The following is a 13,987-nucleotide window of genomic DNA, read 5'->3' on the forward strand; positions in this document are numbered from 1 at the left end:
CGCCAGGCACAAGAGAACAGTTTAGGATAGCAGAAACATTCGTATCTTAATCTGGATGGTACTCACAGCTATCTATCCATGAACCAAAAATGTACCCAGCTATCTGTTAAGATTTATAGACTTGAAGTTTTGTAGCACAAAATTTAAGATGGTTGTACTCAAGGCTTCTATTTTGTGTCTTGTCTAGACTTTTACTAATTTCTTTATAAAAATAATATCCCAAACTTTCCACTAAAATTAATATCAGAAATATGTTGATTTTTTTCTTAAATTAGGTCCATTCGCTCATATAACAATAATAATTGTAGAAATGAACTTTGATCATGACACTCTCATAATACTGTTAAAACAGAAAGCCTAAAATGGAATGACGGAGGACACTTGAAACTGTCATGTTTGTGTGTGTGTGTGTGTGTGTGTGTGAGTCAGAGAGAGAGGGAAACAGAGAGACAGAGAGAGAAGACAGAGATACAGAGGCAGAAAGAGAGATTTGCAGTTTTAGATGCTCTAAATTTTTCTAAAGAAGGAATTACTAAACTCATTTAAAAGAAGACAAGAAAACTAACTGGCAAATTAACATGAACTTGGCAAGAGAATTCTAATTTCTCTGGAATATGCACTACCCTGCTCTATAATAGTTAAGGTTTTTGTTTTGTTTTATGGGAAGAATAAATGAGAAGGCATTTTTTTTTTCTTTAAGAGCCAGGTATGTTGGCTTACACCTATAAACCTAGCTCTCAGAAAGTAAACACAGAAGGATTGGAAGTTGGGGCCAGACTGAACTATATACTAATTTGAAGAATAGTCTGAAATTAGAAAGGGAGATGGAAGGGGGGAGGGGAAGGAGAAGGGAGGGGGAAGGAAGGGAAAGAAGGGGAAGAGGAAAGGGAAGGAGGAGGGAGGAAAGAAGAAGAAGGGGAAGGAGGAGGGGAAGGGGAAGAGGAGGAAGGGTATAAAGATCCCTGGGCTGTGGGATAGGAAGAAGTATAGCGAGGCCAGCATAAAAAGAATTAGGCAAGGAAGAGTTGTACATCACAACTTCCATTCCCAATGACCTAGTGGAGAAGGAAAGCCTGTGGCACTATTCTCCCTAGGACTGGCCAGGTTGGGTGACTAGTGGCACTTCCACACACACGCTGTTCCATCTGCAGCAGCCGAAAGTAGGCGTGTCTGGTCTGGACTCAGGGCCAAATGCAGCACTCTGTCTCTGTGACCTGTGGGAGAAAGATGAGTCTCACATCTGTTACAGGGGTGGCAACTGAGAACTAAGGTAATCTAAGATAGGACTGTCATCCCTCCCAGGGTAGAGTATTCCCTGCAGCAGCCAAGTTCACCTGCCAGACCATTCAGGCCTTTTACCCAGTATCTGAGACTTTGCTAAGTTTCCTCTCCAATGCTTGCTCCACCTCCACCCCTACCCCTACTCCCACGCCACCCAACCCTACCCACTCCCACTCCCACCCCCACCCTCAGCCTGACCAGAGCGTGGTGGCTGTCCAACAAATGACCACAAGCTGGGTGGTTATACACCAGAAACGGACTCTCCCACAGTCTAAGGTTGAAGTGTGAAGTCTAGGAGTGGGTGGGATTCTCAGCCTTGCCACTTCCAGTTCCTGACTGCAGCCACCATTCCTCCGTTTGTGTTCACACCACGCCTGCCTGCCTGCATGAGAACACAGACTCCTCTGTGTCTAGTCTTTGATTTTTCCTACAAGTCATAGGACACCTGACATTGGATTTGGGCCCTCTGACGTAACCCGGGACTGCTCCTCCCAAGAACCTGAAACCCACCACGTAATGAAAATCACTTTGTCAGTCCATAGACGGTCGCGTTCACAGGCTACAGAGATTTCACACAGTATCACTCAGGAGTGTGTACTTTAGCCTACACCATCACTCACACCCCACTCTCCTTAGGTCTATCTTCTGCAGTCTCTGAGAACCAGCACTGGGCTCAGACAGAAGCCATCCCTTTGGGACAGGTTCTAAGAAATGAATTACATAAACTGATGCAGCCTGAGCAAAGGGGTCCAAAAACTCTTTCGCAAAGCACGTACAAGACTTGCTTGCAGGATTCTGAAGCATGTGGCCTCTCTTCTGATCTTTTATTCATATTCCCAAAGAACGTTCTCAGTTATAATTGCTTTATATGAGGTTAATACATATTTTAAAAAGAAAACTGCGTTTAATGGTCACACTAATTTGGGGTCTCTGAATTAAAATTAAAGTCAATTCCTTATTTCAGATCTCATTTTCTTTTAGGGCTGCTGTATGTATTGGAGGGGTTTTGAAAATGAGGTGATCATTTCTCAACCTTTCCTGCAGTCCTTTTGACTTCACCATGCTAAGGTACCCACTAACCGAGCCTAACATAATAGTCACTGGCCCTGGTAATCAAAACCCTGGGCCAAAACCCTGGGCCAAAATAGACAAAAATAATTCCGTGAAAAAAGTAGATCTAGGAGAATGTGAAAGAGAATACAGCCCGAGAAGGCTTGAGTATGAAGGTATTTGATGACACAATGGAATCCCAATGGGAAGAAGGCGTTGTCACTTCCTAACATCAGGATTTCTTACAAGTCAGCTAAGAGAGGGACTCTGAGACATCCTCTCTAGTATGAGTACTTCAGCTCAAAGGGGTGTGTAGCATTGTTCAGACCTGAGGGAGATGTAACCTAGACTCTTGGGGTCTTGTGCCCACAGTCTCCCCTTTGTGCACACACACAGCACATATACAATGCAAACCAGGCATGGGACTGGCCCTGTGAGTGTTGGTTCACAGAAGTAATATAGCTCCACAATTTATAAATGAATAAAATGATGCAGGAGTAACAAACACCTCACACAAGGGCACACCACTCATGAACAGAGGAGCCAGAACTAGCCAGAACCAGGGATCTTTATACCCACTAGATAGATAGATAGATAGATAGATAGATAGATAGATAACACTTTATATATAAAACGCAAAATATATAGTTGTTTTAAAAGGATATAAGACCAGGATTCGAGAGATGGCTCAGCAGTCAAGAGCACCTGAAGAGGACCTGAATTTGATTCTCAGCTCCTGTGTCAGCCAGCTCACAACTGTCTATAATTCCAGTTCCTGAGCATCTAACGCCCTCTTCTGGACTCTGAAAGCACCTGCACTCACATGTGAATATACTAACCCACGTGTATACATAATTTAAAACAAGTCTTCAAAAAAATAAACAAAAGGATATAGAATCTTGCACCAAAGCTTTTCAACTATTTTACCCTATTTCTTCTCATTTTAAAATTCTAATTTTATTGATAGATTTATGTTGTTTATTTTTGAATACCCTACAATATGTACAAGAAAGTTATCATTTTGCACAAGTGGGAAGTTAAGTAAGTTTAGAACTAGGAAATTTTTACCTGGGGAATAGCATACTTGTCCAGCGTGTGTCAAGCTCGGGTTTGATCCCAACTACAGCATGAAAGAAGAAAGGGAGGGGAGAGGGGGAAGAGGTAGGGAGGAGGAAGGGAAGGGGGAGGGAAAAGAGGAAAAGAAAGACAGAAGGATGGAAAAGAGAGAAGAAATCTGTATACATCATCAACTCACATACTCAACTTTAACAGTTAATTTTAGAAGCTCACTCTACAATAAAACTAAAAGGAAGAAGTGTAAAACAGTCCGTCTCTTGGGGCTAGAGTGATGGCTCAGCACCCTGTGGGGTAGCTTACCACTGTAGCTCCAGCCCCAGGGGACCTGGTCCAGCTAAGCCTCCCAGGGCACCTTCACTCACAGGTGCACATATCCACAGACCCATGAGCATAACGTAAAATGAAGCCCTGTTACAGTGCATAGCCTTTCAGTCTCTCACACTTCTCCAAGTATTTTTGCTACTGTCTTGCTTCATCTCCTGGACAGAAAGCTGTCTATAAAAAGGAATATAAAATAGTTACAGTGTTAGATTCACACAGAAAATTGTCACATAGGGATCTCTATGGCAAAAAAAGTTAAACATTTCCACTGATTCCCATTCACAAAGTTCCAGACATGAGAGTCTTTAAATGAGCACTGCTAACTTAAAATAATGCTTTTTGTAATAAAGAATAAAGCCTTTATTATATTCAATAGATAAAATGATCGATTAAATTGCCTTATTATTCACCGTGTTTTAAAAGAAAAGAATAAAATGGAATAGCAAAGAGGGTAAATCCCAAATATTTTCCAAAGTGGGGGTTGAAATCTAGCTTGACTTATATTGAATGGAAACTTCCACAGAAATGACATGGGGGGTGGGGTGCTGGGGGAGGGGGCTCAGTGTGTTCTCGAAGTCCCTTCCAAACACATCAGTGACAGTCTTAACTTATGAGGTAGTGGGAAATGACACGTTTACCCCAGACAAAGATATTCTTTTGAGGGGAAGTTGTGGCTTCAAATTCTAAGAATACTGTTGCTGGGCGAGCTGAAAGTTCTGTTTTCTGCTTGAGTATCATCAATGACACTACATATTGATCCTTTGTCATGGATCAAAGAAGCCACATCAAAGGCAGAAGCCACATCAAAGGCAGGTCTCACCTGAAAGCTAAACAGTCACCTACGTCAGGTTGTCCTTTTCATACAATATATTAATGTTTGAGAGTTTTATACAGTGTATTTTGACTTCAGTCACCCCTACTCCTCTCAGATCCACTCTCACCTTCCCACTCACTCTAAAATTCCTGTCATGTTTTTTTTAAAAAATATCTCACTGAGTACTATTTTTGCCACCTCTATATTCCTGAGTGAGGGGCCATCCATCACCCCTTGATCACCACACCCTTACAAAAACAAAACCCAGACTCTCTGCCCCACCCCTAGCCAAGCCTGTCAATCGTGTCTCCACGGGTGGATCCTGTGCAGGCTCTTTGCAGGCAGCCACAGCTACTATGTGCCCATAAGCACAGAGAACCTGTGGTGTTCCATGACAGTTTCTCTCGTCCTTCCTGACCTCTGGCTCTTTAAACCTCCCAGCCATTCTTCCTCAATGGCCCCTCCTACTCTTGTTTTAAAGCTTAAAAATTACCACTCCTTTGTGGACAGGAACAAGAATAAGTTGTGTGTCCTCTGTTGTTACAGGGTAGGACCTTTTTAACTAACATTCCCCAAGGAATTATCAGTGTGATTCACAGGGTGGGCCTTGGTAAAAGTGTGGCCCTCATCTATGACAGCCTTTCTTCCAACTGTTTTGACCATAACATACTGTCAAAATTAATATTATATAGCAACCTTGCATAATTTACAGTATAGTATATAGAGAAGAGTATGTCTAATTTGGTTTTTGTTCATTTGGTTGGTTGGTTGGTTGGTTGGTTGGTTGGTTGGTTGATTGGTTGTTGGTTGGTTGGCTTTAGTGTTTTGAGACAGACTCTTATGTAACCCAGGCTTGCCTGGAACTTTTTTTCTAGCTGAGGCTAGCCTTGGACTCCTGATCTTCTTGCCTCCATCTCTTCCATCTCCTGAATGCTGGGACCACATGCCTCCCCTCCTGGCTATTTCTGAGTTCTAGTGCTGGTCTTGACTCATGGCCCAGTGCTTCATGACCTCACTTCTAAAACACCCTAACCCAGAACTCAGTCACAAGAGTGTGTGCTAAAAGACTTGTCCTTGATGCACAAAGAGAACAAGGACTCTGTAGGGATAATCTCCCAAGTACTCTCCGGAAACATCACCTGTCAATAACAATCGAATGGCCTATAAGCTGAGGCAGGATTAGAAGGCGAGGCTTCTGGTTGGAAAAGAGAAGGGGACAGACAAGCTGAGGAGAGGAAAACAGCCATGTAGCTGAATTCAGGTTAGAATAAATGGGATAATAAGAGTGAGTTGGGGAACCAGCCTAGCTTATGGCCTGGACTTAATAGTATTATGCCTGAAATTGTTATTGGAGAACTGGGGTGTGGGTCTCACAGTGAAAACAAGTAGAAATTGCACAGCAAAGAAGCCAGGGTCACAGGCTTCTCAGGCACCCCAGGATGCTCTCTACAAGAATTTCCAGGTAGCTCGGGGAGACACTGAACACCACACCCATGTCCTCTCAGGGGTTCACAACAGACAGGAGGCACCCAAACCTTTAAGAAGTCCTTAGGAGGGGGCAAAACTATTCTTGTTTAACCCAGAACTCCAATTGTATCTGGACACACCATTATGTTCTGTATAACAACCAACCTGCAGGAAATACTGTGTAGCAAAGGAACTGCCAGGTCAGTGATGAAAATTAGTATCTGGGAACTCAAAAATAGCCACAACTTTAGGAGGGTAAATGTTACAAGGACTCTTTGGACTCATTCTAAAGACAGAAAAGAAAAAAGTCACGCAGGTTTAAAACTGAAGTACTTACAGCTTAAGGCCCAAGAAACAAGAAATGGGCCTCTAGCCTTTGTTGATTATTTACTGCTTGTGATAGGGTCTCACTGTGAAGCCCAGCTGACTCTACACTTGTGCTGTATCCTAGGTTAGCCTGAAATTTATGATCCCTCTGCTCTGCTTGTCAAATTCTGGGGTTACAAGTAGGCACCATCCTGCCCAGCAAGACTAAGTTTATCTATTTGTTTGGTTGGTTGGTTTTTATTCCAAGCATATACAGTAATATCTGAGCATCTATCTCATGATTCTGCCTAGGACCTACCTAGCTACTAGATATGTAGTATTTTAAAGAGTGGGAAGCCAGCCTGGTCTACAGAGTGAGTTCCAGGACAGCCAGGGTTACACAGAGAAACACTATCTTGAAAAAGCCAGAGAGTGAATGAGAGAGAGAGAGAGAGAGAGAGAGAGACAGAGAGAGAGAGAGAAAGAACAAGAGAGAGAAAGAGAGGTAGATTTGGGTTTTATGGCTTATAAAATATTTCTTTATTTCTCTAATCTGAAACACCTTGGGGAATTCTGTGTTTAGGATTGAAAATACGGAAAGAATCAATTCATGCTCCTCCCATACCAACAAAGTGGTTCTGTCAAGAGTAGCCTGGGACAGCTCAGAAAGGCAAGTGCTACATGTCCCCTCACATGCTGATATTCATTTCAAATCTTCTGACTTAGGCGTTTGTTTTTTCTGGTGTACAGATAGAAGAAACTAGGAGACAGCCTTGGTGGGAGAAGCCTTAAGGCAGGAGGATGGCAAAACTTGAGAGATGTAAAAATCAGAGACAGGGAATCCGAGATGGAAATGTTGAGGAGGGATAAGGGATGAGAGAAGCTAAGGGAGCGGGTAACTGAAACTAAGGACGTATGGGAAAGTCTGGCGAAGACTGACAACTTTGTAAGGCAATTAAAAAATAAAAGGATCGGTTGGGCCTCATTTCGGCCCCGGTTTGGGCTTTGTGAACAAACGTGAGCCTGGCTCAAGTTTTGAGGCCTGTGTCAGTCACTTCCATACCGGGGTGACTCAACAAGACCCGTTTGGCCCTGCCTCTGCCCCGCTGTTGTTGATGTAGAGCTGTGGCCCTGTCAGTCACCCAATACCTTCAGTCACCCTTCCCCTCCCCCAGCATCATCTCACCCCACCAAAACTCCTCCTCCCTATGCTCCGAGTTTATATAAGCGAGAGGCTGATACATTAAAGTTAAGTTCCTGCTTTGACAAGACTTCCGGCCTGGTGTGTTTCTTTTGGGCCTTCGACACTCTCCATCCTGCTCAGCCTCAGAGACAGCAACCCGCTGGACCGGACTGCTCTCATCTCGCCTGGACCTGGCAGCAAGGAGCTGACAATGTGCGGAGATCATAAGAGCCAGAAGAAGGCAGAAGGTCTGTGAAATGCTAACATCTGAGCACAGTTCACCAAAAATAGTCCTGGCACCATAGCAGCCATGAGAGCTTGCAACAAGCCTGTGCAACACCAAACCATCAATAGTCAGTCATGGATGCGGCAGATGCTTCTAAAACCCAGCCTTCCCCTCTGAACTATTGGCTATTAATGGATTCTGGGGTAGTCATTGTCTTCAACTGTGCACCCACCAAGGGGCCCACCAGTCTCCAAGGAGTACTTCCAAACCAATCTCCACATAAACAATCCTGGCTAAACACAGTGAGTCTTAAAACAAAAAGACAGTAATGTGGGACTGGAGCAATGGCTTCCTGAGCACTGGCTGCTCTTCCAGAGGTACCTGAGTTCAGTTTCCAGCATCCACACGGCAGATCACAAACATCCTTAGCTCTAGTTCCAGGGGATCTGACACGCTCTTCTGATTTCCAGGGGCATGTACATGATACATCTACATACATGCAAGCAAAACACTCTTGCACATAAAATAAAAATAAATAAATGAACCACCCCAGTTGGTGGGGAGCACACCTTTAATCCCAGCACTCAAGAGGCAGATCTCTGTGAGTTCCGGGATAGCCAGAGGTACACAGAGCGCTACCTTAAAACTTAAATAAATAAATATCTTTACAAACACACACATATGCATACATACAACATGAATGTGAAAAGGAAGTGGGAGAGAAGCCGGGATAGATAGTCACAGTGAGAGGGAATTTAGAGATGGTTACGGCTGCCATAATCAGATACGTTTTATATATGTATACATGTATGAAACTGTTAAGGGATAAACTCAATAAAAGTTATTTTTTAAAAGGAGTTGTCTGAGTGGCTCAAAATGTGGCTTGATGGTAGAGTGTTTGCCCAGCAGAGACAGTCCATCCCCCAGGATAGCATGGAGAGAATGAACATGAACATATTGGTCCCCTGGTCCTTACAGATGAGAAAACAGTGTGATCACTGAGGAACAGAATGTGTTCTGGGGCTGTCTGGAACCACATCACAGACAGGAAGGCTATATAATGGGAAACTATGGGTGGGAGAAACCCCAAAAAGAGTCATTGGTATTAGCTCTACCTAGCTTTATACATACTAGATTTCCATATGTCTCCACACAAAAGTATAGGCTTCAAGGGAAACGACGTCACCTATGTATTCCCTACATCCCCATAAACATGATATATAAAAGATGCTTAAAAATAAAGGGTGACCACATAAACTCCAGGGATCAATCTGAAGGCAGGGCCGAGTGGAGGGTGGGAAACAGAAATACATTATCAAAAGCACAAGGTGTGAGACTGGTCCCCCTGATAAGCTCCCTTGTCAGCTTCAGCCAGCATGTCCATCTTATCTCCAGGGCAGGGCAGGACAGAACCAACTCCTTTATCATTCCAGAAGTAAGACTCTGAGGACAGGAGTGGGTTCTCCTTCCTCATCATGAATCGTTGTGTCAGGAAAAACCCCAATAAAAGTTTGTAGAACTAAATTAAGAGAGAATAGCAGTCTGGCTTTTTGGGGTATGGCTCTGTGACAGAACACAAGCCCAGGGTCTGATCCCCAGCAACAACTACAGAAAAGAAGGAAGGACGGAGGGATGGGGGGGGGGGAAACAAAGGGACGGGGAGGGAGGGAGGAGGAAGGGAGGAGGGAGAAGCAGTGTGCCATGAAGCCAACTAGAGATGCATCTTCAACAGAGCCAGAAAGTCTATCTGATGGGGAATGGGTGTGGGTTGCCAAACAGAATTTTCAGCTTTCCAAAGGTGCCTCCTGCTTCTCGGTGGCTTCATAGCACTGTTTCACCTTCCGGCTCTCCTTGTCTTCACACTGCTAGATTCTCTTCCAAATAACTTATGATGCTAAATCTGGAAAAACTGCCCAAGATTGCCGCTGCCTAAAGCATACACGTACATTCGAGGAAGAGAAACCTGGACACTTTTAAGAGATAGACAAGTACGTTCAAATTTAGAAACATTTATCTCTACACTCTGAGGTCGAGGTGGGTTCTCTATTGATGTTAAAAATCAAAGAACCAGTCTCTCACCAGAGCTTTCCCATTTGGTGGCAGCACACTTTGCCATGGATAGGTACGTGGTATTCACTCACCGAAGAACCCAGCGGACCTGAACAGCGTGGGGCAGGCCCACAGAGCCATGTCATTCTTGGGAGCACCTTGGCCAGTTGCAATCTCCTTTGTCTTAGGTAGCCAGATGAGGGAACACATCTGTAGTGAAGACCACAAAACACCAAATGCTAGCAGCCTCCGGTGCATGGTGGATGTGCCTAAATTGACTCTAATCTATATTCTGCTCTGTTCGCCTATCCTCCAGCCTCAGCAAGGATTGGGTATTTTTAGAAATTATATCCATCCTAAGGGAGTTTATCCCAAGGTATCCGAAGATCAAGGCTCCAGTGTAAGGAACCAGGAAATTTAAATGAATTGTGATTACTGGCCAGGGATAGCCAGACTACATACCAGTTTCAGAGTCAAACTGTGGTGAGAAAGCTGAGAAGGAAGAGATGGAGGGAAGATGGGAGGGGGAGGGGAAATACAAATGGGATTAACTTTGGACTCACTAATTAAGAGATTGTAGAAAAGCACATTCATAAGAACTGGAATTCCTTTTGGGCTCAGAAAGTAAGCAAGGGTCGGATCCTACGTTCTTCATAGTTGTCTTCATAAGAGTCTAGATTTGGGGTGAAGACTAACTCCAGATGCTTGCCTGTGAGTGTGTGCTCGGAGTCCGAATGCTCTTCCCCCAGCATTTACATCTAAAACATGTAAGCACCTGTCCTTCACGCCTCCTCTAATGGCAAGGACCTCAGATTGCCAGGGACACCACTCCACGGCCTATAAAGTTCCAAATAATAACACAGGCAGGCGAGCCCTGGAGCAAGCAACGATGTGCACAGGTAGCCAAAGCCTCAGCACTCTGCCAGGTGAGGGCCAGTGTACCCTCCAGAAAGTATTCTCCAGGAGCAAGAAGCTACTGCTGAAAGGGGAGATGCCTAATAGAATATTTCCTTACATTATGCTAACAATTGTCAGTATTTTTAGCAGAGGGAAAAAAAAACCTACAAAACAACAATTGAAAAACCGTATGCCTCAGAACACTGTGGCAGGACAGACTCAGGCTCTTCTGAGGTCTGTGCTGAAGTACAGCCTCTGCTTATCTACCAGAGTCCTTGTTGTCCAGACAGGGGTAGGTAAAAGAGAGCTGCACACAGCTACTGGTCAGTTCAAATCTCAGGCATCTCAAATCCTAAAACACTTCAGAAGATCAATTTATTTACAAATAATTCTACTTAACTGAAAAATCAGAATTAGTATCTCATAACTGTACTGATAATGGAGATAACTAGTAACTTCTGGGTTTTTTTGTTTTTTGTTTTTGTTTGTTTTTTTGTTTTGTTTTTTTTGTTCTTGTTTTTGTTTTTGTTTTTGTTTTTGAGACAGGGTTTCTCTGTGTAGCTCTGGCTGTCCTGGAACTCACTCTGTAGACCAGGCTGGCCTCGAACTCAGAAATCCTCCTGCCTCTGCCTCCCAAGTGCTAGGATTAAAGGCGTGCACCACCACTGCCTGGCTTGACTTGTAACTTCTGAAGAAGACTTTTAGAACTAGCTCAGTAACATTCCTCTGTAAATCTTGTTGATCATCCAAGTTCCTAATCTCACTTTTGCGTATTATTTTCTGTTCATAAAAGTACTTTACAGAGTAGAAAATACTGGGTTTACACTGATTTCTGTGTACATGGGTATGACTGTTTGTGCACCTGAGAAGGTTGGAAGGAGAAAATGTTGGATCTCCTCGGACTGAAGTCACAGGACTTGTGAGCTGTGTTGCAGCTCCTCTGTAAGAGCAGGAAGCTCTCTTTGCTTCTCTATAGATGTCAGCCATCTCTGCAGGCCCCTGTGCTATCATTTTTACTAATCCCATTACACTCCATTGGGCTCTGATGTCCTAATACTGAACCCCCCCCCATTTTTTTGGTTTGGTTTGTATAGGGTTAGTTGACATTTTTAAAGAGAAGTGAATTTTTTGTTTGCTTTATGTTTCATCTAGCATTTGCTGTCACACACACACACAATGCATCTTTTGTTTCTAACAAATATCTTTAGATAAATTCCAAATTTCAAAACTGTGGGTATAACAGTTTTTCATACAGTTAAAATTTTTAAAGCACCAGCACCAAGAAGCATACTATTATATCCTGGCTATTTGAAATTTAACATGGTACTTCATACATACTGAAATGTAACTGTGAGATAACTGTATGTGATAAATCATGTGGCTTACCTTGTGTTTCTCCTAGGCCCAGATGAGCTGTCCTGATGCTGTGATTCTCTAATGCTGTTCTTGTAATGAGGCTTCCTTCTAACTACCCATACTTACAGCTTTTTTGACACGTTTGCATCCACTTTCTCATCTTGTAAGATTTATTTATTTTATTTTACATGTATGAATGTTGTACCTGCATGTATGTGTATATGTGTCTGGTGCTGTAGAGGTCACAAAAAGTACTAGATTCTGGGGAAGGAGAGTTACAGGTGATTTATGAGAGAACCTTGTGGGTTCTGGAACCTGAACCCATGTCACTTGAAAGAGCAACAAGTGCTCTAAACCCCATGTGTCTTCTGAGGTATTGCCTGCTTGCTCCATAGTAAGGGAACGCAGTCTTCTTTACTCTGTGTTTTATTGTTGTTTGTTTTGTTGGTGTGTGTGTGTGTGTGTGTGTGTGTCCAGAGAATTGAACCTGGAGCATTGTGTATGCTAGACAAATATACCACAATGAAACAGTCCTAGCTCTGATTTTACTTTTTATTTTGAGACAGGGTCTCACTAAATTGCCCATGTTGGCCTTGAATCTACTCTGTAACAAAGGCAGACACAAACTTCCAATCCTCCTACCTCAGCCTCCCAAGTGGCTAGCCTGTACCACCAGGTCTAGCTGATTTTCTCTTTTGTCTGAAATAGCCTCTGGTCTCTTGCCAAAAGCAAACCTAGGCACCGATCAGATTTCTCACCTTAACTGCCATGGACTGAGGTATGACTTTCAGGGGCAGGCCCTGCACACTGGCCCCTGGATCGTGGGGCCATATTGCCAGTAATCCATCATTGCACCCACTGGAAAGCAGCCTGCCATCAGGTGACCATTTCAGAGCACACACAGCCTCCTTGTGGTGAAGTGTTCTGACATGATGCTGGACCACCCGAACATCATGGTGGTGGGCATGCCCCAATCTGGACCCACTGAGTTAGAGAAGAAGAAGCAGGTTCACTTAACAAAAAGAGAGAGAAAAAGCCTCACTACCTCATAACTATGAGAAAACATGAGGGAAAGCATAGTTCAAAATAAAACTATGGAAAGACACATTAGGACATTTCCAAACACAGATGGAAATCGCTTGGGTTAGAGGGATGGGAGTGCTCTGCCTTCATGATCATTCTCACAAGTCAACTAGGTTTACCCAGGCTTGGTGGCCCATACAGCTAATCCCAGCACTCAGAAGCCAGGGGCAGGCTGGTCTCTAAGTTCAAGGCCAGTCAGGGCTACATAAAAGGGAAAAAGTGAAATACATTTGTTTGCTAGCATTTCAAATTTGGAGTTAACATAGATGCTTCTAACAGCTTTAATATTATGGTATCAGTCTAAGAAAAAAGAAAGGTGAAAATTTTGCCCAACAGTGGTGGGCCTTTGATCTCAGCACTCAGGAGGATCTCTGAGTTCGAGCCCAGCCTATTCTACAGGGTGAGTTCCAGGACAGCCAGGGCTACACAGAGAAACTCTGTCTCAAATAAATAAATAAATAAATAAATAAATAAATAAATAAATAAATAATGAAGGAAGAGGAAGGAAGAAGGAGGAAGAAAAGACAGCTATGCTAATCATCATGAAAAAGACAAAAATTATACAATTTCAAGATTCCCTGGGGATACAGATCAGAAGGCCTGAACACCAGGGCAGAAGGGGGTAAGAGACACAGAGCAGCCGGGCAGTGGTGGCGCACGCCTTTAATCCCAGCACTTGGGAGGCAGAGGCAGGCGGATTTCTGAGTTCGAAAGTTCGAGGCTAGCCTGGTCTACCCTGTCTTGAAAAACCAAACCAAAAAAAAAGAGGGAGACACAGAGCCTAATGGGCTGTTTTGTTTCGTTCTTGTCTTTAAGGGTTATGGTTATGGTTATGGTTATGGTTATGGTTATGGTTATGGTTATGGTTATGGTTATG

The 13,987-nt window shown here is 43.5% G+C and overlaps 1 protein-coding gene across 1 annotated transcript in view; it reads right to left on the bottom strand.

Moving 5' to 3' along the window:
- Window positions 1–1,113: 1,113 nt before the first annotated feature.
- Cdc20b (cell division cycle 20B) overlaps window positions 1,114–13,987 on the bottom strand; it is a 40,985-nt gene continuing 28,111 nt past the window's right edge. Inside the window, 5 exon segments of the mRNA XM_028783343.1 lie at window positions 1,114–1,214; window positions 9,867–9,984; window positions 10,484–10,519; window positions 10,522–10,611; window positions 12,786–13,011. Coding sequence (XP_028639176.1) covers window positions 1,114–1,214; window positions 9,867–9,984; window positions 10,484–10,519; window positions 10,522–10,611; window positions 12,786–13,011 — 571 coding nt within the window.

The sequence above is a fragment of the Grammomys surdaster genome, unplaced genomic scaffold (assembly GCF_004785775.1).
Source record: "Grammomys surdaster isolate TR1022 unplaced genomic scaffold, NIH_TR_1.0 99, whole genome shotgun sequence".
In the NCBI taxonomy this organism is placed as follows: domain Eukaryota; kingdom Metazoa; phylum Chordata; class Mammalia; order Rodentia; family Muridae; genus Grammomys; species Grammomys surdaster.